The sequence below is a fragment of the Mus musculus genome, chromosome 2, assembly GCF_000001635.26.
Source record: "Mus musculus strain C57BL/6J chromosome 2, GRCm38.p6 C57BL/6J".
Classification (NCBI taxonomy): Eukaryota; Metazoa; Chordata; class Mammalia; order Rodentia; family Muridae; genus Mus; species Mus musculus.
In genome coordinates this window covers 69,207,724-69,228,314 of record NC_000068.7, presented here as the reverse complement: position 1 = coordinate 69,228,314, position 20,591 = coordinate 69,207,724, and the positions used below count along the sequence as shown (strand labels likewise).

The window sequence follows — 20,591 nt, the reverse complement described above, 5'->3', positions numbered from 1 at the left end:
GCTGTTAGATATATTATTTTCCATGACTACTATCAAATAGCCTTTCCTTCAACTGGTGTGTTTTCATACACATTGATGACCTATTTAATCGATCATCACCTAAAAGCAGCTAACTCATCAATAGTATTCTTGAGAAGTTACCTACGGCATTGCAGTAGATCACAGGCCAATCAGACTCATGATCTTTGAACTTGATCAGAAAGACACAGTTATCAAATGAGTCTAGAATTTCAATGAGGGAAGGAAAAAACCAATCTCACTGAGAAGTTGGTGTATATTAATAGCCCATAAATAACACTTTTCTGAAGTAAAGCACAGAGATTAGTCCGATGCACTAGTATTTAATCATTTTTTTCTGAGGTAGAAGAATTTGATTATCCTCATTTTTGACAGACTTGACTCTTAGAAGTAAAACATGGGGATGCCCCAGTGAAGAGATGAGGCTTTTCTGGTGAACAGTAATCCAGTGGGTTGTTTTCAGCAGCGTTTATTGAAATATATACAGCCATTGCTAGCCTGGAAAAGACACTGTACTCTGAGCATAAGTCAAGCAGAATGTAGCATTCCAATGCCATTTCTGAAAACATGGGTGTTTTAGATGGCAAACATAGATTTTAAATACATGCATTTGCTCTTTTTTTTTAACTCCCTAAAAAGAAAGAAAGAAAGCATTCTTATAGAGATATATGTATCAGAAGCCTTGTGTTCCAACTCTGGTTTCAACCCTGCACTATTACAGTCAAGTTACTTGATCTGAACAAACCTCTATTTCCTTATCTGATACATGAGAATTTTGAAAGAATTGACTCCTAAAAGTAAAAGTAGACCGTGGTCACTTCTAAGTGGTCCACAGGAGCCTGAAGTAGCCAGACTTTAAGATGATAGAAACATCAGCTCCTGGGGGTTTTGTTGACTGCTAAATACTATGATTAGAAGGAGTCTTTCTGCTAACTGGAATGTAAGCATCCAGCCCCTGTCAACTGTCTTTACATGGGTTATACCATCTCTCATATGTTACCGTATTGTCAGTTTTGTCAAGAAAATATGGACTTTCTGGTTAAATACTGTTATTTTTTAAATGCCACTTGGAAAGCAGACTAAACATGTCTGTGGGTGGAGCAGGACCTTTGGTCATCATGGTGTGACCTCTGTAGAGACGCTCCCAGTCTCTGTGCTGTGGCTCTATTGAGGAAAACAGAAAGTAGGTGATCCTCAGACCACAGGGCACTGCAGCTCTATTTAGTCTTCTTGTCACCGGGTCTCATTAACATATGTACACAGTAGGGAATTAGAGCCACCACCATCAGGGGGATGGACGCACTTTTACAGAAAGACAACAGGTAAAATAAAGGTTCCGCGTGAGTCGGGATCTTGATGAAGCGATAAAGTTGCATTGTGGTCAGTGAGGTCAGAGCACAGAGCAAGCGGAAGCTCGGCTTGGTGCCATTTTCTCCCTGGCAGCTCCGAAGGAACATTTCTGAGTTGATGGCGAAACCCAAGCCAAAGAGGACCCCGAGGTTTCTCACGAGTCCAGCAAAAGGCGTGCTGTCAATGTGGATCCAGTCTGGGTTGGCACACCACTTTTTGGCGATGGGCACGGACCACAGCAGGTCAATACCGAACAGTCGGAGAAGCAGGTAAAAGCCGAGGGCAAACAGGAAGAGGAAGACGTTGGTCTTCAGGTACACACTCAAGCTGGCCATGTGGACTCCTGGAGTGTGTTCAAAGGCCTCGGCTACTAGCATCCCTGGGGATTGGAAAGAGATACTGACATGAGCTTGTGACCCTGAGCCCTTCAGAAACCCCTCCTCTCTGCACCTGGGAGGGTTTAAGACACCCAGGTTCTAACAATTTCCTAAAGTGTTTTAAGACATAAACTGAAAACAGATTAGTCCCATAGTCTTTCAACTACCTACACTGGCCAAGAAGGATAAATCAAAAGTCAGAAACACTGAGTGACAACTCATTTTGCAGGCAAAACACTAAGCAATACAAAGCTGCCACCTGGTGAGGTTAAGCCATGCGTGCAATAAGAACTTAGCTGCAACCGAGTGTCTTGGCTGTGGGTTTGGGGTCCTTATGAGGTCCCCCAAAAGAAGGTGGAGGCACATGATGGTTTGGATGACCACTTCAGTTACACCTCAGAAAAGCTCATCTCGTCACACAGTTCTCCATTTGCACCACTGAGAGAGACTGTGTCATCCTGTGCACAGAGGCTCGTGAGAAAGGTCTTATTAAATCACCGAAGCCCCCAGGGTAGCATTTGTGTTCGTGTCTTGATTCAGCTACCTCTGAAACCAAAGCTGATGACCGGGAGAGTCTGACGCTACAAAGCGGCAAAGTGAAGTGAAGTGATGACACTACTGAATATAAGAGGCTATATTTACCACCAATCACTCCAAGAATGACCTGATGGGGGAAATGTGTGGCTATGAATACTCTTGAGATGCAGACGCTGATTTGAATCAACCAGAAAACACTCCACAGAAAGGACCAGGTCAGTCTGTGATGGAAGAATGGATACAAGTGTGAATAGCAAAGAATTCGTAACACCTATAAAAGTAGGTGGGTGAAACCTGGTCTTCCTCCCTACAGGAATCTTCCAGGTCTGATGGAACACAATTCTAGAGTCTTTCACCTTGAACATGCTTTTATAGGATTCAATGGGTTTCATGTGGGACTTCACATTCCAAAATGCGAGTTCCTAAGATATTAATGAAGTTCAAAAGGAAGGTGTTTAGTCAAAGTTCCAGTATAAGGCAGAGGGAGGTAAGCATGAGGTCCTGCTCCAACAGAGGAGCTACTGGCATTTGATAGCCACTGGGAGGGGAGAGTTAGGTTGTTTGTTTGTTTGTTTGTTTAAGAGTGAGACAGATGCCTGGTATGTCCACCATGTCTGCTAAGTCAGGTTCTACATCCAAGAAAAGTTGAGTAACACAATTGCTCTTGATGAGTTTAAGACAGACAGAGAGGGAAGGAGGGAGGGAGGGAGGGAGAGAGAGAGAGAGACAGAGACAGAGACAGAGACAATGAGAAAGAGAGACAGAGACAGAGGTAAAGAGAGACAGAGGAAACACCCAAAATTGGGTTGGTAAGGAGGCTGTGGTGGATCTGAGAGAAGCTGTGGGAAATGAGATCAGTATCAAGAAATTTGCAAAGAATTATTATAAATATTATTTTTAGAGAAGGCATTTTGATAACCTTGAAATAAGGAAAAAGGGACAAGAGAATTTCAAGTGTAGGGGAATTATTAGTATCAGAATAATCAAGAACAAACCATATAGGGTTTTGTGCTCTATCATTATTGGGCTTCCTCTCTGCCCTCCATTCTCAGCTTCTCTTTGTTTGAAGACAACACAGGAGAGGCCAGCCTCCAGGTGAAAAGCTCATGAACGTTCTACAGAGCCCATGACCTCATGGTCTGTGAACTCACGGGCTCTCAGTGGCTCTAATCATTTTATGAGAAACAGAAAATATGGAACAAAAAAATATACTGTATACATTAAATTAGAACCAGAAATATACAAAAATATGAAATATTAAAACCCAAACAGCTTATTTTAAAAAACAGTTGTATTTAGTACCATGAATCTTCAGGTTTTTTTTATTGTTGACAACCAGACCAAAATTTAGTTCTAGCAAGACCAAAGGTTAAAAAGAGAGGAGTCAGGCCAGGTGTGGTGACACATGCCTTTAATCCCAGAACTTGGAAGGCAGAGGCAGACAAATTTCTGAGTTCGAGGCTAGTCTGGTCTACAGAGTGAGTTCCAGGACAAGCAGGGCTATACAGAGAAACTCTGTCTCAAGAAACAAACAAACAAACAAACAAAAAACAAAAACAAACAAACAAAAAGAGATGAGTCTATTAGACAAGAGGTAGGCAAATGGAAGAAGCATTAATAAGGGCTTGTGAACATCAAGGTAAAGTGCAGGCACCCATTTATTTTTTAATTTATGTGCATGAGTTTTTGCCTGCATGTATGTATAAACACTGTGTGTGTGTGTGTGTGTGTGTGTGTGTGTGTGTGTGTGTGTGTTTGTGGCTGGTGCCTTTCTTTAATGGCTAGAAGAGGGTGTCAGATCCCCTGGAACTGCTATTATGAATGGTGAGCCATCATGTGGGTGAACCCCTGGTCCCTTGAAAGCTTCAGCAAGTGCATTTAACCATTGAGCCATCTCTTCAGCCCCCACTCTCTAAATTTTTAGAAATGAAGAAAATATTGCTGTTACAAACATCACAAAGGAATAGGAATATTTTTTAGAATAAAAATGTTCTTTAAGGTTGTTAACTGGAGGGGAGAATGACCCACTCAGACTTATTTCTTACATTATTCAAGACTACTCTTTAGAAGTAGAATGTGTTTTTAATTCTTTATTTTAAAAGAAATGTTATATACTGGCATGGTTATATGCCATATTTAAGAAAAGTATTGACAAATTTCTTTCTGTAACTGAATTTTGGCCAGCTTGTCAACAGCATAACATTTGAGGATTCCTGACACTCAATACAGCTTTATTTTTCTTTTAAAATTGCTCAGATTTTAATATTTTCATAAGATTTTTTTTTGCTCATTTCTGTTTCTAATCAAAACTGTATACTTTGTGACAAAGTGGTGTTTTGGATTACTGTAATTACAATGAATTTCAAAAAGAGAAGAGAAGAAAAATATCACTTTCTACAAATAGTGAGTTATCTTAAAGTTCTACATGCTTCTACACATTAAGAGATCTGTTAGCAGTAGGTCAAACATTCAAATTTAATTTTGCCTCTAGAATGTTTTAATTAAAAAGACTGCATTGACTTTAACAGCTAGAATATATTTTACTGATCTTAAAAGCATTGGGTGTTCAAAGTAGGAAGCATAATTTTACTAAATAAATGGATACATTTAAGAGCTACGATGATCCTTAAAAATTTAAGTGAATCTTAAGGCAAGAGAATGTGCATGCAAAAATGTTTCCTTATGCAAGTCTAGATGACTTGTTTATGAGGTACCAAAATAATAATTGAATTTTGGAATCCCAAAGGCGTATTTAGCAAGTCATTAATCAGATAAACATTTCCAACTCAATTATAAAAGTGGTAATAGCTGTGAGCTAATTAGAACATTATCTTGAAGCAGAATATTCATTTTCCACTCATTCTGCTACATGGGCTATGAAAGAATCGAATAAGCACATTTTGTTGAAAAACTGTAAATGTATTCAAATGAATGTTTACTAACGACCTCGCATGCTCAACGCTGTCTTGCTAATGCTTCAGAAGCTGACCTGTGCAGAGTGACAGAGGACTCCTCCATCCGGCTGATGGTGTAGCTTAGGGCAGCTGTTACCATGACATACCAGACGCACGATGAGCCCATTGCGTGGCCAGATGGACTTCCTGCAATGAGCATCATTTGTTCAAAAGGTGATTAATTATCAGGATCACATATGAGACACTAGGATTGCGTATTTGTCACAAACCCATAGGTTATACGTACTGCATAGAAGTAGATAAAAATAAGACAAACTGAGTCCGTTTGAGACTCAAGTTCACTATTTCAAAAACACTTAAAAAAAAAAAAAAGGAAGAAACAGAGTGAAAATTGCTAGAAATATCTATTTTTCCTCTTGGTCCCCAGAGTGTCCCACTCTTGATCATTTATAACATGGATAATAATGGTAAGAGTTAAAGTGTGATTTCCTCAGACGATTCCATCGTGATATAATGGGGCCATGCAAAATTCTGATTACCATGAACTTACAATGTACATAATCAGCCATAACTCTATGTAATGCTACCTAACTTTCTTTAATGAGAATGCTCTCTCTCTCTCTCTCTCAGACACACACACACACACACTTCTCCCAGAGAGTTTCAAGCTGACTGAATTTTGCATATCAACATACTCAGTACAGTGATTTAAGAATGTGGGTAGTTGTGCCCATATATAACACAATTGTATTCTTCATTACGTTGTTTTCAATTGACAAGAAAATTGAAGTGCTTATCCTGGATCTTGAATCAATGTATTTTTCCTTAAGCTGCCAGGCTGCCATTGTTCTGCCTGTGGCTTACTGATTGACTTACAAACGACTGCTGTGTGTATTCGGAACCCAGAATGTGCATCTGATGACCACTGCAGTGAGAAGCTTTGCCAAACAATGGAGAATTCAAATCTACAAAGACACTAAAGGGGGTGCGAATCTTGACAAAACCCACCCACTCTCAGGCCTTTCCTAGTGCCAGAATGGATGCCTTTCCTGTACTGTTAGTTCTATTTTTAACCACTTAGACATGGCACATAACTTTTCACCTAGTAGAAAGTCACCCAGGTTAAATACCAGATTATCTTGGAAAACAAAGGGCCAGCGCCTCCCCCCCCCTTTGTTAAACATAAAATTTACTGTAGGAATTCTTTCTCTCTCATTCCATACCCTGTGAAAAACATTTCACAAAGTTTTAGGATAAAGCAAATGAGCATTTCAGCCACTTCCCCAGTTTTCCATTGATCCACCCACCTACTTATATAAATAAGAAATACATTTAATCCTTGGCTAATAGGACATACAGTCTGAGCTGCCAGATATTTAAAGAATTAACTGTGATATTATAAATACTGTTAAAGATGTATGTATACTTTTATGGAAGCAAAGGAAGATATTCAGAAAATTCATTAGGAGCTCATACATTTAAGGTTTGTTTCAAAGGACTGTCTAATGGCACCAATTTTACAACTACAACGTAACACATGACAACTCTTTCACATAGGCTAAAGCAATAGCATCGTCCCATATATATGAATATACATGAACTTTTTACTCTCTTAAAGTTGACTTCTACAATATAGATGTTATACTTAATACACAGGGTCTTCTAAGTTGAAAAGTTAGTAGGACTAGGAAGCTCTACTAACATAGTACACAATAAAGAACAATAAAGAGTGAAAAAGAATGTTAGCGGCCATGTGTTCTGGCAGCGGGAGTACAAGGAAGTCTTCACCTTTCTTATAAGACATCTGTCTCTTCCTTATTTGTGAGATTCTCAGAAGAGCCAGGGCCATGAAGCTGCTGAGCAGCAGACAAATCAATGTTTCTAGAACCCTAATGTAGTTCTTGGAGAATTTGTTCTAGCTTCTTGGTTTTTTTTTTGTTTGTTTGTTTGTTTGTTTTCATACCCAACCATTATATCTCTCCAAAACAATAAATACCCAAGTATAAAATGATTTGGGAAGTGTTCTTCTCACCTAATCTTTCACAAGTAACAATATAGAATTTGGTAATTCATAAAATTTCTTTCCTTCCTCAAAGTAGCAATTTTTACAATACACTTTAAGCATCCTTACCCATGACATTTACCTTGAGATCCTAGATATCATACGATTATAGGATGCTAATCGTGACTCCCTTCAGTAAAGTGAGGCTTCTTTAACTGCTTACCTGGGCCTGTTTCACACGTAGTAGGAAACTGCTCAAGACATGGGCTTGAATGATTTGGATAAATCTCAGTTTCTTGTATCCACCAGTAAGGACGATGGCCAAACAATATCCTGTGAGTAAACAAATATGAATTTCATATGTACTTAAATACAACAGCTGGCTAAGTGGAGACTCACAATTCTTGTTTAAAAAAAAAAAACACGCACCTCAAGTAAAGAGTCAAGGGTGAAAACTCATAATTAAAACACCCTTAAATAACTTGAGTCCTGGTCTCTCATCATGAAAGAGCATGGTAGTATCTGGGGTTTGGAAATACTTGTCTCCCATAACCAGGGAAGTCCTGTGGATGCTTTGGGTACTTCGTTTGGAATTATCAAAATGGAACTTAGAAACATCAATCTCATTATTGTACTGCTAACTTCTTGGTTAATGATAGCATATGTGTTAAGTGTGAAATCACTTGTAATTCAAAGTATATATTTCTATGCTTTCTGTTAGTTCTACTTATGAATCTGGTGTTTCAAGGTAACCAGCTTGTTTGGAAGATTTCTGTGTCGAAGTACATGCACCTGAAACGTGATCACTAAGCTAAGATTACAAATTTAAGGATAAATTTCAGGAAAGATAAAACAGAAGTCTTACCATTTAAATATGAGATTGAACCAGTCCCCTATGACCGCTACCCAGATCATCTTGGTTCCAACATTCTGATTCAACTGAAACCAAAGTGGGAAGTAAATAGAAAAGATATTTCGGGGGTCTCCAACATTGGACATAAAATTTAGAAAACCATAGTAAGTCCGGTAGTCCTCCTGCAGATGATGAATAATAAGCACTCCACTCCTATGAAGGAAATCCATCTTGATGCAGGTCTAAGCATGAAGCAGGTGGAACTGCAGGGCCCTGTGTCCCACTGTCTCTATATGGTACCCTTGTGATGCACTGAGCCATTACGTGACATGTGATGCTGACCATCTGTGGAGCAAGCACGATGGTTCTCCACCCCCAGAAAAGCTCATCTGCTTATGACTTTAATGGGTGGAAAAGAGGTGCAGTATATGCTGACCTGGGGCAATTTAGGGGAACTTGAATTTCTTCGGCACCCTCTCTGTGTATGAACAGTTGGATCGTGTTTGCTTGCAATTTTTCATACAGTTCATTTCCCTTAAGGGCAGACATTAGCAATCTCTACGCTTGGCTAGCAGACTACCCGAATAATTATTCTGTGTCAAATAAGCCTCAAAGCCCTGCATTTTAATTTCAGCGAGACTATGGCTTTCTGACTCTTCTACTGGGTCTTTCAGGGAAACAATAAGAATGAATGGTTTTTATTTGAAAATTTTATATCATTTGGCAGATTAATTTTTGATCATAGGTTTTAAAAAACAAATGATCAGATAGATCTTTACTATCAAAGAATAACAGGATATGTATGGAACAAAAAAGAGGATACAGGAGTGCATGAACTCAGGGTTCAAATGTGTTGTTTACATTTTTGACTGTGAGGGGAAAAAAAAGTAGATTTCCTTAACTTACTTGGGTAATACAAGTATGTTTGATCGCTTCTCTGCCTTTTGGCTAAGATTAAGTGTAGAAGTATGTTTGAACTGAACTATTATTATTGTTGTTGTTGTTGTTGTTGTTGTTGCTGCTGCTGTTGTCATTATGATGATGATGTATGTATGTATGTATGTATGTATTATGTGTGTCTATGGGTGCCCAGATAGTGCAGCATATTTGTAGAGGTCAGAGGACAACTTTCAGGAGTCAGTCCTCACTCCAGGGAGTGAACCCAGGCTATCAAGCTTGGGGAGCAAGCACCTTTTCCACAGAGTAAGCCATCTCTCTGGCTCCATCTTGTTTTTAACTGGCAAGAGAATACAGTTGAGAGGTTTGGAAAACTGCACTTGTAGAAATCAACTACAAAGGGCTTCCCGCCGATCGGGAATTTCCAACCATTTGATTTGTTGATAAGTGTTCATAAGAAGCGAATGAGGAGCACCCAAATGAGCACGTAGATTGAGGTGAAGAGGGTGCAGCTCGGAGACCTAGGTGCCACAGTGTGAGAAGCTGCGTGTTTGCAGGGTTGGTGAGGAGTTGACTAAAGCCCTCCACACACGGAAGGTACAGCTAGGATGCGCTTCCCATCCCTCCATTCTGACACTTGTCTCTGCTCATCACAGCCTCCTTTACTAGAAATGGTCTTCATTGGCTACGCTGTCACTATAAAGCTCCTCTAGAGTTGTCCCGTGATTCTACAGCAATGGTTCTCAACGTTCCTAAATGCTGTGACCTTAATACAGTTCCTCACGTTGCAAGGATGCCCAACCATAAAGTCATTTAGTTGCTACTTCAAGGCTGTAGTTTTGCTACTGTTATGAATTGGCATGTAAATACCTGATCTGTGACTCCCCTCCCAAAGGGGTTGCGACCCACAGGTTGTGAACCACGGCTTCTGCAGTGTCAGTGTTACAGACATGCAGTTCCTAATGGTGACTTGCTGACTTCTGTTGCTTCCCCTGGAACAAATGGATTGACTGGCCATTAAAAGGCCAGTTTCAAGGCACTTGACAGTGAGCATAGTTCTTTTGATAAAGAGAAAATGGGGGGAAATTGACTTGTTTCTAAGCTACATGGATTTAATAGGATCATTCTTAACTGGCAATTAGACACTTAGGGCTACCATGGGCAATGACCTTGTCTCATTGTCCCAGACCTACTAAATTTTTGGTGGTGGGGATCTGGGCATTGGTTATACAAAAATATTCCAAGTGATTCCAATGTACAATCCAGGCTTAGAACGACTGAGCTCAAACAAGGCACATATGACATCTGCCTTGACCAACTGAAGTCTACACCTCAGGCTTTTTTGTTTTGCATAGTCAGATTCTCTAATTTCCATAATTTCTTTAATGAGCCATGAGGAAGGACATAACTTCCTTTTATTCTTTTTCTAAGAAGTGTTTGAGCTACATAATTCATGATATTCATTTTCTTCAGAAGTGTCTTGTCCTTAAATCAGGGTGTAAATCCTATCAAATACATTTTGTCTTACAATTAAAAATTAAAGTTCGTGCTCACTCAACATTTTGGAGTCTATGGACTGCGATGATATCGACTGCACAGGGGCTCTTCATCTTTGGTAGTTAATTTAGACAGACTCTGTGTCTCAGAAGGCTCCAGTTCTGTAGCTTATAGGATAATTAACTGAAGCAGAAAGGATCACAATGTCCTTTTCCCTTTAATACAGTCTGCTAAGTCTTCTTATTCCATATCATTTGCTAAGTCTTTCCATGTCTTGGCTCAGTGCACTATCGCATCACTCTGGGACACTTTCTAGGGCATGATATTCCTTTGCTAAGGCTACCTCGAGACTATCAGGCTGGGTGGCTAAAATGGCATACCTTGATTTTCTCTTAATCACAGGAAGTAGAAAGCTATGATGAGGTTGTCAGCATGGTTCTAGTTTCCTCTGTGGCCCCTCCTTGGCTTGTGGATATCACCTTCTCTGTGTGTCTTTACCTTGTGTCCCCTCTGAACCTGTCCCCATCCCAGTCTTGATCCTCCTTTCCTTTCCCGTCTTTGTGTTTCTCTTATTTTCTTCCCACCTTTCTTCTGCCTTCTATCTTCACTCCTTTTTCACACTAATTGTGGTTTAATTATCTGTCCGTCGCTGCTATTGTTATTTGAGACAGAGAGTCTCACGAGATCTGGACAGAGTCTCACGAGATGTAGGTTGACCTTCAATCTCCAGTTCTGGGATTACAGGTCTCCCCACCACATCTGGATTACAGGTCTCCCCACCACATCTGGCATTTTCTGGGTCTTCAAATCAGTCGTGATCTTTACACTCTCTAGCCAAGGAGCAAAGGCATCTCTAAGACAGCCATGACTAGCATGGTATTTAGAAATCAAGCTAAGGCCTATGAGATAGTTCAACAGCTATGAACACTAGCTGCCAGGCCTGACAACCTGAATTCAAGCTCAGGAAACCACGTGGCAGAAGGGGAGGCGTGACTGCTCTCACTGTGACGACATGCATACCATCTACGTACATACAAACGCAAAACTCTCCTACTTAAAGCAAAGAGTATGCAAAAGTCCACAGCCACAGACCCATTCCCTTGTGCATCAGTCCATTCTCTTCTTGCTGTAGGATGTGTCTCTGTTTGACTTCTCTAAACTTCCAACCACCAGAGTTCAGCGATGCCAGAAAAGCATGTGTGTGTGTGTGTGTGTGTGTGTGTGTGTGTGTGTGTGTGTGTGTGTGTGTAAAAATCTTTCTTATTATGTGGTTTGGGTCCAATCTTGACCAAACCTTTTCAGTCACTAGGCAACCCTTCATCTGCAATTTATTTAGAGGTCACCGAACTTCCCCAAATCACATGCAAAATGTTTGTCCCTATGCACATGTATTTTTTAAATACTTTTTATTAGGTATTTTCCTCATTTACATTTCCAATGCTATCCCAAAAGTCTCCCATACCCTCCCTCCCACTCCCCTACCCACCCACTCCCACTTTTTGGCCCTGGCGTTCCCCTGTACTGGGGCATATAAAGTTTGCAAGTCCAATGGGCCTCTCTTTCCAGTGATGGCCGATTAGACCATCTTTTGATACATATGCAGCTAGAGTCAAGAGCTCCGGGGTACTGGTTAGTTCATAATGTTGTTCTACCTATAGGGTTCCTATGCACATTTATTTGAAGGTCACAGCTTTCAAAGATTATCAATGGAACCTCTGATCCAAGCAAATTAAGTACAACATGAAGTTCACGGGCATCCCCTGGACTGCTATCCCCAGGATCCCTACTTTCCCTGTTTCCTTGGAGACGGCTTCAGTACTCTGCTCTCCCAGCATGACTGGCTGGTGGCAATGATCTCCTTACTGATAATGACTGTGTGGGTGTGTTTTCTTCACTAATGTAGCCAGTCTCAAAACCCTGTATTGTTGTCCTGTTTAGATGTTAGTTCTAGTAATTGATTACTTTCTGTTCTCTCCAGAATGTTCTCATTCTGGTTTATTTAAACTTTCCCTGGGTTTTAAGTAAACTCTGCTTGTTTTAGAATGCAACGTGGAAGCCATTGGGCAGAATTCTCCAGGATGTTTTGCCACAGCTAATATTTAAAAACCACAAGGTATAGTCTTATTATAAAATGAACTATTTGTTTCTGAGTTATAGTGCCTGCTACAGTTCAAGACCATTTAGACAAGTTTAGCTTTGGCTAGCGCTGCTCATACCTTGGCAGGAAACAAAAATAGGCCTTTAATGTCTTCATGGCCGTTACCCTTCTAACAAACTTATCTGCCTTTTCTAAAATAAATCACATTTGAGAACTCTCCGGTGTCACCTTGCAGTATAAATGGATTTATTTCAGACTCTAGGGTTTAAGCTCTAGTGAGTTTTAGAAAATAATTACTTTACCGCCATTCTGGCTCACATCCCAGGAATACTGGCATTCCGTAATGACACTATTATAAATTATCTTGCCACAGCTTTCAGGGACCCCTTCCATTAGTCTCATTATGAAATCGTCCCTAGAAATGATCATGACCTACACATCCATAAGCCGGTGCTTGGATCACAGGTTTCTTACTAGGAGAGTTGCCCATGGACTTGTGCTAATCATTTTTTTCTTGGTGGCGCTAAGGTGTTAGGTCACTGAATTCATGTTACAGATGGCCGAGGGAGCACTTGCTTTGTGTAATACAATAGTCTCCAAGTTTAGTTTGCATCCTGCTCACCTGGAGGCCATGCTGAAATGAAGATCCCAGGAATTGTTTCCAGAGTCTTAGATTTAGTTGGAATCTAGCAGGGACTTCAAGTTTACAGGTCTACTGAACTCCAAGATTGTAGGGCCATGAAAGGCAGCCTGGTTCCTGGTTGAGCTAAGGCTAGAAACCCTGGTGACCCTAAAGGGACAGAAGGTGTTTTGCCACTCTCCTGGATGAGAGCTCAGCCCTCCATAAATCTGTGGCCATCATTCATGTAAGGGCAATGCCCCAAGTCCCTCCACAGGTAGAGGATATGACCTGTGGTCATGTAGCCTCAAGACAGATCTCCGTTTTAATGAGGTACCTAAAGGGCTGGAGGACTTAGCCAATAAACTCTCCTTCCCAGACACGCCTCCCTGCAAAAGGTATTTAACCTTAGGCCCGCCCTGAGAAGTGGGGTATGGCTTTACTCATCCACTTTCCGCCATGACAATAAATGTCTTAAAACCATGGACTGTCTCTTTTTATTGGGATCCACCATGGGGAGCAATGGAGAAGGCTTTCGCCCTTTAGGGTACCTCCTTCTAATCACCTGTCTTTCTGCTCTCCCAGCCACTGAGAAGCCAAGGACTCATCCCCGCAGGAACAGCCCAAGCCCCCATTTTCCCTCTCGGCCCCAGGTTATATCCAGCCCAAGGGCCCCTACTTCGTTCTCAGCTCTTCCATGACATTCAGTGACTCCTGGGTGTCTGAGAACCTGAGAACCAGACGGCCGCTCCCCGACCCCTGGGACGGTGTCCTGCGGCTTCCCCAAAGCCTGACACCCGTCCAGCAATATGTAAGCAAGGGTAAGCACAGTCAAACTCCCATGTCCTGCCTCCCTGAGCAGCCGAGCCCTGTGGCAGAACAACAGACTTGAGACCATTAACCCCACACAAGACAATAATGGTTTTATTGGGTGATAAGCCTTAGTCTTGGGAAGCACTGATAGAAGGTTTTGATTTTTACTTGTCCTGGGTGGGACAGAAGTAGATCATACAATAAGAGTCTTGGTCTCTGGTGGCACACGCCTTTAATTCCAGCACTCGGGAGGCAGAGGCAGGCGGATTTCTGAGTTCGAGGCCAGCCTGGTCTACAAAGTGAGATCCAGGACAGCCAGAGCTATACAGAGAAACCCTGACTCAAAACAACAAAACAAAACAAAACAAAACAAAACAAAACAAAACAAAACGAGTCTTAGTCTGATAGAGGATGTGAGGTTATTTGCATAAATAAAAGTGCTGTGCCCTTAGGCTTGAACAGAAGAGAGGAGATGGAACAGAACATGGGCAGGTAATAACTTTCAGTCTGTGACATGTTGCTTAGGAAGTTTTGTGGAAGAGACAGCGCTGTGACTGGGCTTCCATATGTAAATAATAATAAATGCAAAGGCATCGTGGACAGGGCAAAGGCATTTCAAAATATGGTGGTGTACTGGCTAGTTTTGTGTCAACTTGACACAGCTGGAGTTATCACAGAAAAAGGAGCTTTAGTTGAGGAAATGCCTCCATGAGATCCAACTGTAAGGCATTTTCTTAATTAGTGATCAAGGGGGAAAGGCCCCTTGTGGGTGGGACCATCTCTGGGCTTGTAATCTTGGTTCTATAAGAGAGCAGGCTGAGCAAGCCAGGAGAAGCAAGCCAGTAATGAACATCCCTCCCACCCCCCCAATGGCCTCTGCATCAGCTCCTGCTTCCTGACCTGCTTGAGTTCCAATCCTGACTTCCTTGGTGATGAACAGCAGTATGGAAGTGTAAGCAAAATAAACCCTTTCCTCCCCAACTTGCTTCTTGGTCATGGTGTTTGTGCAGGAATAGAAACCCTGACTAAGACAGGTGAAGATAATGCTATTGTACTAACATATTTGCATTAAGTAATTAGTGCACTGTATTTAAAAGCTGTAAAAATAAACAGCCTGGTTTGTTCTTTTCCCCTCCCTCCTTTCCTTCATTGAGACCCAATCTCGCATTATAACTAGGATTGGCCTGGAGCTCACTAGAGCCCATGCCAGCCTCAACCTCCGGATACTCCTTCTTCCTCGGCCTCCTGAATACTGGAGTTGAAGCCAAGAACGACTGCCCACCCCCCGCACCCCATAAACCCTCCCCCCCCGTACCCCCCTCCTCCAAACGGCCACATTTTACATTGATGAGACAATGAAATACTTTTCACTCAGTTTCGTTGCAGTAGTACTGGCGAGCTCACACACTCTACCTCTGAATTCCCCTCTGAGTTAGGGCAATTCCTCTCTTCCTCCTCTTCCAGGATACATGCATTGTAGCATCAAATTCACAGCAATCCTGCCTCGGGCTTCCTCCTCCTGGTCCTTAGGAACAGGTGCAACCCGCCATGCCTGACTACCAATCAACTTCTCAGAGGGAAAGCAGAAATGGCTGCCGGCACCCAGGGAGAATGGGATTAGTGTGCAGTGACTGGGAGTGAAAACAGTCGTAAGGTATAAATAACGGTAGTGGTGGCGCAATAGTTAACATGGTATCAATGCTACTCTGCCTAAAAGAAATTAAGGTCATAAATAGTACATTATACGTGGTTTACAACAATTTCCAAAAACCGAGTGCTTTTCTTTTGGTACTGAACATTTTTTCTGAGTATTAAGAAAGGTTCTGTCTTCCCTCCCTTTGCGCTCTGATAATGTTCTTTTTTTTTTTAATTTCTTTTTTATGTTTTACAACTTTATTGAGTAATTCACGAGTGTAATTGTTTTTAATACACAATTCAATGGATTTTAGTAAATTTATAGAGATGTAACCAGTCACATAACCTAGCTTTACAGCATATCTGTCACCTAGCAGGCTCATATGTGTCCTTTGACAGTCAGGGGGTGCTGTTCCTGGTCCCCCGCAACTACCCAACTGTCTTCTATGTAGATCTTCATTTTCTGATAATGCCCTATAAGTACAACTGAGAGGTCAAATCTTTCAAGTTCAGGTTCCATTCTGGAGAACCTGACCTATGTTTGAACTCAGGTAAACTAACAGGCTGGTATGCTGGTACCTAGCATTAGTTTCCAAGTTACCCCCACCCCCAACAAAACCCAAGTCTAGCTCCAGTCTCTAGGCTAATCCCCAACAAGACCAGCATCTCTAGGTTATACCCTTAACAAGACCAGCATCTCCAGGTTATTCCTCCAACAAACCTGCACCCCTAGATTACAAACCCACCCTGCCTAATGTACCCCCACCACCAATGCAAAGGGGAGCAGAAATTAAGCTTATGATATGACTCCAATCACCAGCCAATTATGTTCAAGGCCATGGTAGCCAAGTCCACAGTACCTTTGCAATTAGATGCTTGCACACTTACCACCAACTTACTGCTTACTATAAAGTCTTGCCCTGAAAGACATTCGGGGCTCCCCCACCACCAAAATTGATGGCAGTGCATTGTGGGGGAGGCAAGCTAGCTCGAATAGAATAAAGACCCTGCTGTGAGTTACATCAGATTAGCTCCTGTCTGCTTTGGAGGGTAATCACTAACATTTCCCTGTCACTACACAATCACATAATATATGTTCATTTGCATCTAACTTACTTCATGCAGTGTATTGTTTTTTAGGAAATCTCCCTACCCCCATGAGAATAAAGTTTGCTGTGAGCTCTTCATTCGATTTCCAGTGCCCCAAAGTGACTATTATTTTTTTTATAACTTTCAATGTTTCTTTTGTACGGGAGAATTTTTAATGATTTCATCAAATTATCATGCTGCAGGGTTCAGAAAATTCTTCCTTTTATTTACTTTTAACACAGAAGATGAATCTGAAATTATGTGTGTGTCTGAGTGTGTGTGTGTGTGTGTGTGTGTGTGTGTGTGTGTGTGTTGAGACAGGGTCTCACTAGGTAACACTGGCTAACCTGGAACTCATTATGAAGACCAGGCTGGACTTGAACTCACAAAGAGCCCCTGCCTCCTAAGTACTAGATTACAGGTGTGTGACGTGGCGCCCTGCAGCAATAAGTTCGCTCACCTTCATGATTTGTATTCTGTTGGTTCTATTCCTCTGGACACCGTTGACGAATCCACTGAGCAAGCCTCCTTCAAACTGCTCCGCAGAAACTCCTCCAGACTGGAAAATGTAGTATGTTTTTCCTCATCACCTGAAGAAACCCAGCCTGGGTCACAGAGCATATACATTCCAGAGAAGGCAGTGTTCAGTCAACACATAACTTAATAGTCACAATAAATCCTGTTGGGAACAAAATAAAGAGGGAGGCCCGGAGGGGGGAGTGGGGGAAGGGAAAAGAGGCCCACGCCCCACCAGAGTTTCCCTATTCTCTGGTCAGTCAGGCGTGGGAGGGATGTTACCTACCCTATCCACTCATCCCTGGGTGGGCATTCCTCTATCCCACTCTTCAAGGGGTGGTCAAGGGGCAGCCCTGCCTGGGGACCTCCCCTCACCTGGAGCTACCTTGCTAGCACCCCAGGGTTGTGGGACAGAGGGAATAAGGGAAGAAGTTCCCAACACTGACCAGAGTGTGCAGCAGCCTTGAAGGAGCAGAGACTGTCTATGTATGGTTTAAGAGTGTTATTATAGAAATGCAGAGGGAAAGAGAAAAGGTAGAAAGAGAGGGGGGGAAGGCTAGAGAGAAAGAGAGAAAGAAGGAGAGAGGAGGAAAGAAGAAGACAGAGAAAGGGAAGAGGAACGAGAAGTGAGAGGTAAAAGAACAAAGGAGTAAGAGAGGGAGGTGGGGGCTGAGCACCCCTTTTTTATGATCTTCACTGTTGCTAGGTAACTGGGGAGGAGTTTAGCCTGAAGGTCAGAAGCTTGGGCCATGACTACTGACCATGCTTCTCTTGTGGGGGCTGTGGGAGGTGGTACCTTAGGCAGGGGCCGGAGTTCCAAGAGCATGAGGGAAAGCCTACTGTGTCATGTAGGTGAATTATGACCATCGGGGTTCAGACCTCAGCTCGACTGGATACCAGCCTGCAATTCCCCACAAAATCCTACTTGGGTTGAAATGAATGGCATATAAACATAGCTATAAAGATGATGATAGTATTTGTAGGTGGTGACAGAAGAGACTCAGAAAGCTATTTTCTGTGATGAGAGGCAGGGTGGGGGCTGGGTAGCATATTTTCTCTACCCAGTGTTTCAGATATTAAAAAGAATTGACAAACCATAGCATTTTTTTTCTTATACCTTAATTGAAGAGGAGTCATGACAAAAAGCCAGTGGTCATGGCTAGGAGTTATAGACTACACACACAATGTCAAGCACTCTGGATGCTGAGTCAGGGGGGTCACAAGTTCAAGGTCAGCCTGAGCAATGTGGCACAAGGCAGGAAGGGGTTGGGGATATGGTGCAGAGAGCTTGCTCGGAATGTGCCAGGTTAGAGGTCCAAAACTGAGCGAAACCGTAAAGAGAGAGAATGAGAAGGTTGTAGGGAGGAAGGGAGGGAGAGAGATATCAAAGCTAGCCTGGGGTACACAGTAAGATCAAATAAGGAAACGAATCAACCTCCCAAACTCCCACCCTTTCAAAGAAAGCAACAGTCATCCTAAGGGTCACTTTATATTGCTAAAGGCAATCTCTTTCTCAGTCCAAAGTCCAGAGATGTCTAGAATCATCGCTTGGCGGCCACATTAGGACCAGGAAAAAGGTGAATAAAACAGGGCTTCAGCTAGCACCTTGCCTTGAATCTTAACTCAGTGGGCAACCCAGGGTGTCATTACTCACTCAGATGAAGAGTTAAGATGCCCAAAATATAAAATGGAAGGTAAAATGCTACCAAATATCTAAGACTAGAAGTTATTGTATAAGTATTCAAAATTAAAGACTTTTCACAGCAAACTATAAGTCTGATTTTCTGATTTTTAAAATCTTTAAAAGAATTTTTATACACACATGCCATGGGCCACCCCAGTCGGGTATGGGGGTCCCTGGAATGAGGGTCCTTGAAGCTAGGTGGGTAAGGATTTGGCGGTGACAAACAGAAACAAACACAGAGGCAGTTTGAATCTGAGTGTATTCCGCAGCTCTCAAGCAGGGGATTTTATACATTAAAAAACCAAACATTACAGCTCTTAGAAACTTTATCCAGTGAGACAATCACAGATACCAACAAAAATCATTTGGCACAGTAAAGCACAAAAATCATCCAAGCATTACAACTCTGAAACTATGTAGTCAGTGAATCACAAACAGAACAGGTAACATCATTATATAAATCATCAAAATATAACAATTCTAAAAGGATATATTCAGTGGGGGCTGTCATCCAAGGCTAGTGGCATATTTCCAGGAGCAGGTTAATAAATCTTTAATGGTCAGTGCTCTTAACTGCTCAACTAACTTTGCAGCCCCATGGCCAATTATTAACATATTGTGCCTGATTTTTTAAAATAAATCTTCAATGTATAAATTTAAACTATTTTAATTCTTTCTAATTAAAGCTTTCTTTACCATATACCAAAATCCACCTCCGATGACACATGTGTAGCCGTATGAAATTTTAATGTTGGGAAAATTTTTTATCATAATAGTTTTGTAAATGATTTAGAAAGTAAAGTGTTGGTTTCCCTGGGGATAAGGTCATGTTAGTGGCCCCACCTCTAGGGATGGTTTCTTACCCATTATTCTCGATTAAGATCTCGGTCTAGGCCACCAGGAACATGTAAATAATAAAAGGAATAAGAGAAAACAAAACAGATAGATTACCATGAGAACTATGGCTCAATATTTTTTCTCTGGCGAAGAGTTCTACAACCGGTTCCAGGAGGCCTCCCCCTTTGGAGATCAAACACCTCAGTCTGTGGAACTTGTCACACAGATGCTACTGGAGGTGATGTGGCACACACACATATATACATATACATATATGTTTTTTATTATGTTTGGTCAGTCTGATGAGATACTTCAGTGGTTAAGAACACTGACTGCGGGCTGGTGAGATGGCTCAGTGTGTAAGAGCACCCGACTGCTCTTCCGAAGGTTCAAAGTTCAAATCCCAGCAACCACATGGTGGCTCACAACCATCCGGAATGAAATCTGACTCCCTCTTCTGGAGTGTCTGAAGACAGCTACAGTGTACTTACATATAATAAATAAATAAATCTTTAAAAAATATTAAAAAAAAAAGAACACTGACTGCACTTCCAAGGACCTGGGTTCCATTCCTAGCACCTACATGGTGGCTCACAACCATTCATAACTCCAGTTCCAGGGGACCTGATGCCCTCTTCTGACTGCCAAGGACTCTAGGTACTCACATTGGCACACAGGCAAAACACCTGTACACATAAAGTAAATAAATAAGTAAAAATTGTGTTTGTCCGGGAGCCATACATACATGTGAGTGTGGGTGCCCATGGAGACACTTGGGTGCTGGGAACCCAACCCAGATCGTCTGCAGAGTGGTATGCACTTTTCTGCCTCCTATATGGCCAAATTTGTTAATA

At 41.8% G+C, this 20,591-nt stretch overlaps 1 protein-coding gene across 3 annotated transcripts; it reads right to left on the bottom strand.

The window, feature by feature from the left end:
- Positions 1-321: 321 nt before the first annotated feature.
- Positions 322-17,242, bottom strand: G6pc2 (glucose-6-phosphatase, catalytic, 2). 3 transcript variants are annotated; one of them, NM_001289856.1, is made up of 5 exons: positions 17,161-17,242; positions 7,423-7,532; positions 5,272-5,383; positions 2,388-2,503; positions 322-1,747 (listed from the first exon to the last, which is right to left on the bottom strand). In NM_001289856.1, the coding sequence occupies exons 3-5, from the start codon at positions 5,361-5,363 to the stop codon at positions 1,236-1,238; spliced, it is 720 nt and encodes a 239-aa protein (NP_001276785.1). In that variant the 5' UTR covers positions 5,364-5,383; positions 7,423-7,532; positions 17,161-17,242; the 3' UTR covers positions 322-1,235. The 3 variants fall into 3 exon arrangements, with proteins under 3 accessions (NP_001276785.1, NP_067306.1, NP_001276786.1); NM_021331.4 differs by lacking the exon at positions 17,161-17,242 and adding an exon at positions 8,065-8,366; NM_001289857.1 differs by lacking the exons at positions 2,388-2,503; positions 17,161-17,242 and adding an exon at positions 8,065-8,366.
- Between the last annotated feature and the right edge of the window lie 3,349 nt (positions 17,243-20,591).

What these genes read in the sequence shown, in the direction of transcription:
- G6pc2 (NM_021331.4), bottom strand. Translation starts at nt 8,282, where the DNA reads ATGGATTTCCTTCATAGGAGTGGAGTGCTTATTATTCATCATCTGCAG. An exon ending in TTCAATCTCATATTTAAATG is followed by an intron (nt 7,533 to 8,064) that starts GTAAGACTTCTG and finishes GTTTACTCACAG; the next exon opens with GATATTGTTTGGCCATCGTC. An exon ending in TCCTCTGTCACTCTGCACAG is followed by an intron (nt 2,504 to 5,271) that starts GTCAGCTTCTGA and finishes CTTCCATCACAG; the next exon opens with ACTGACCTGGTCCTTTCTGT.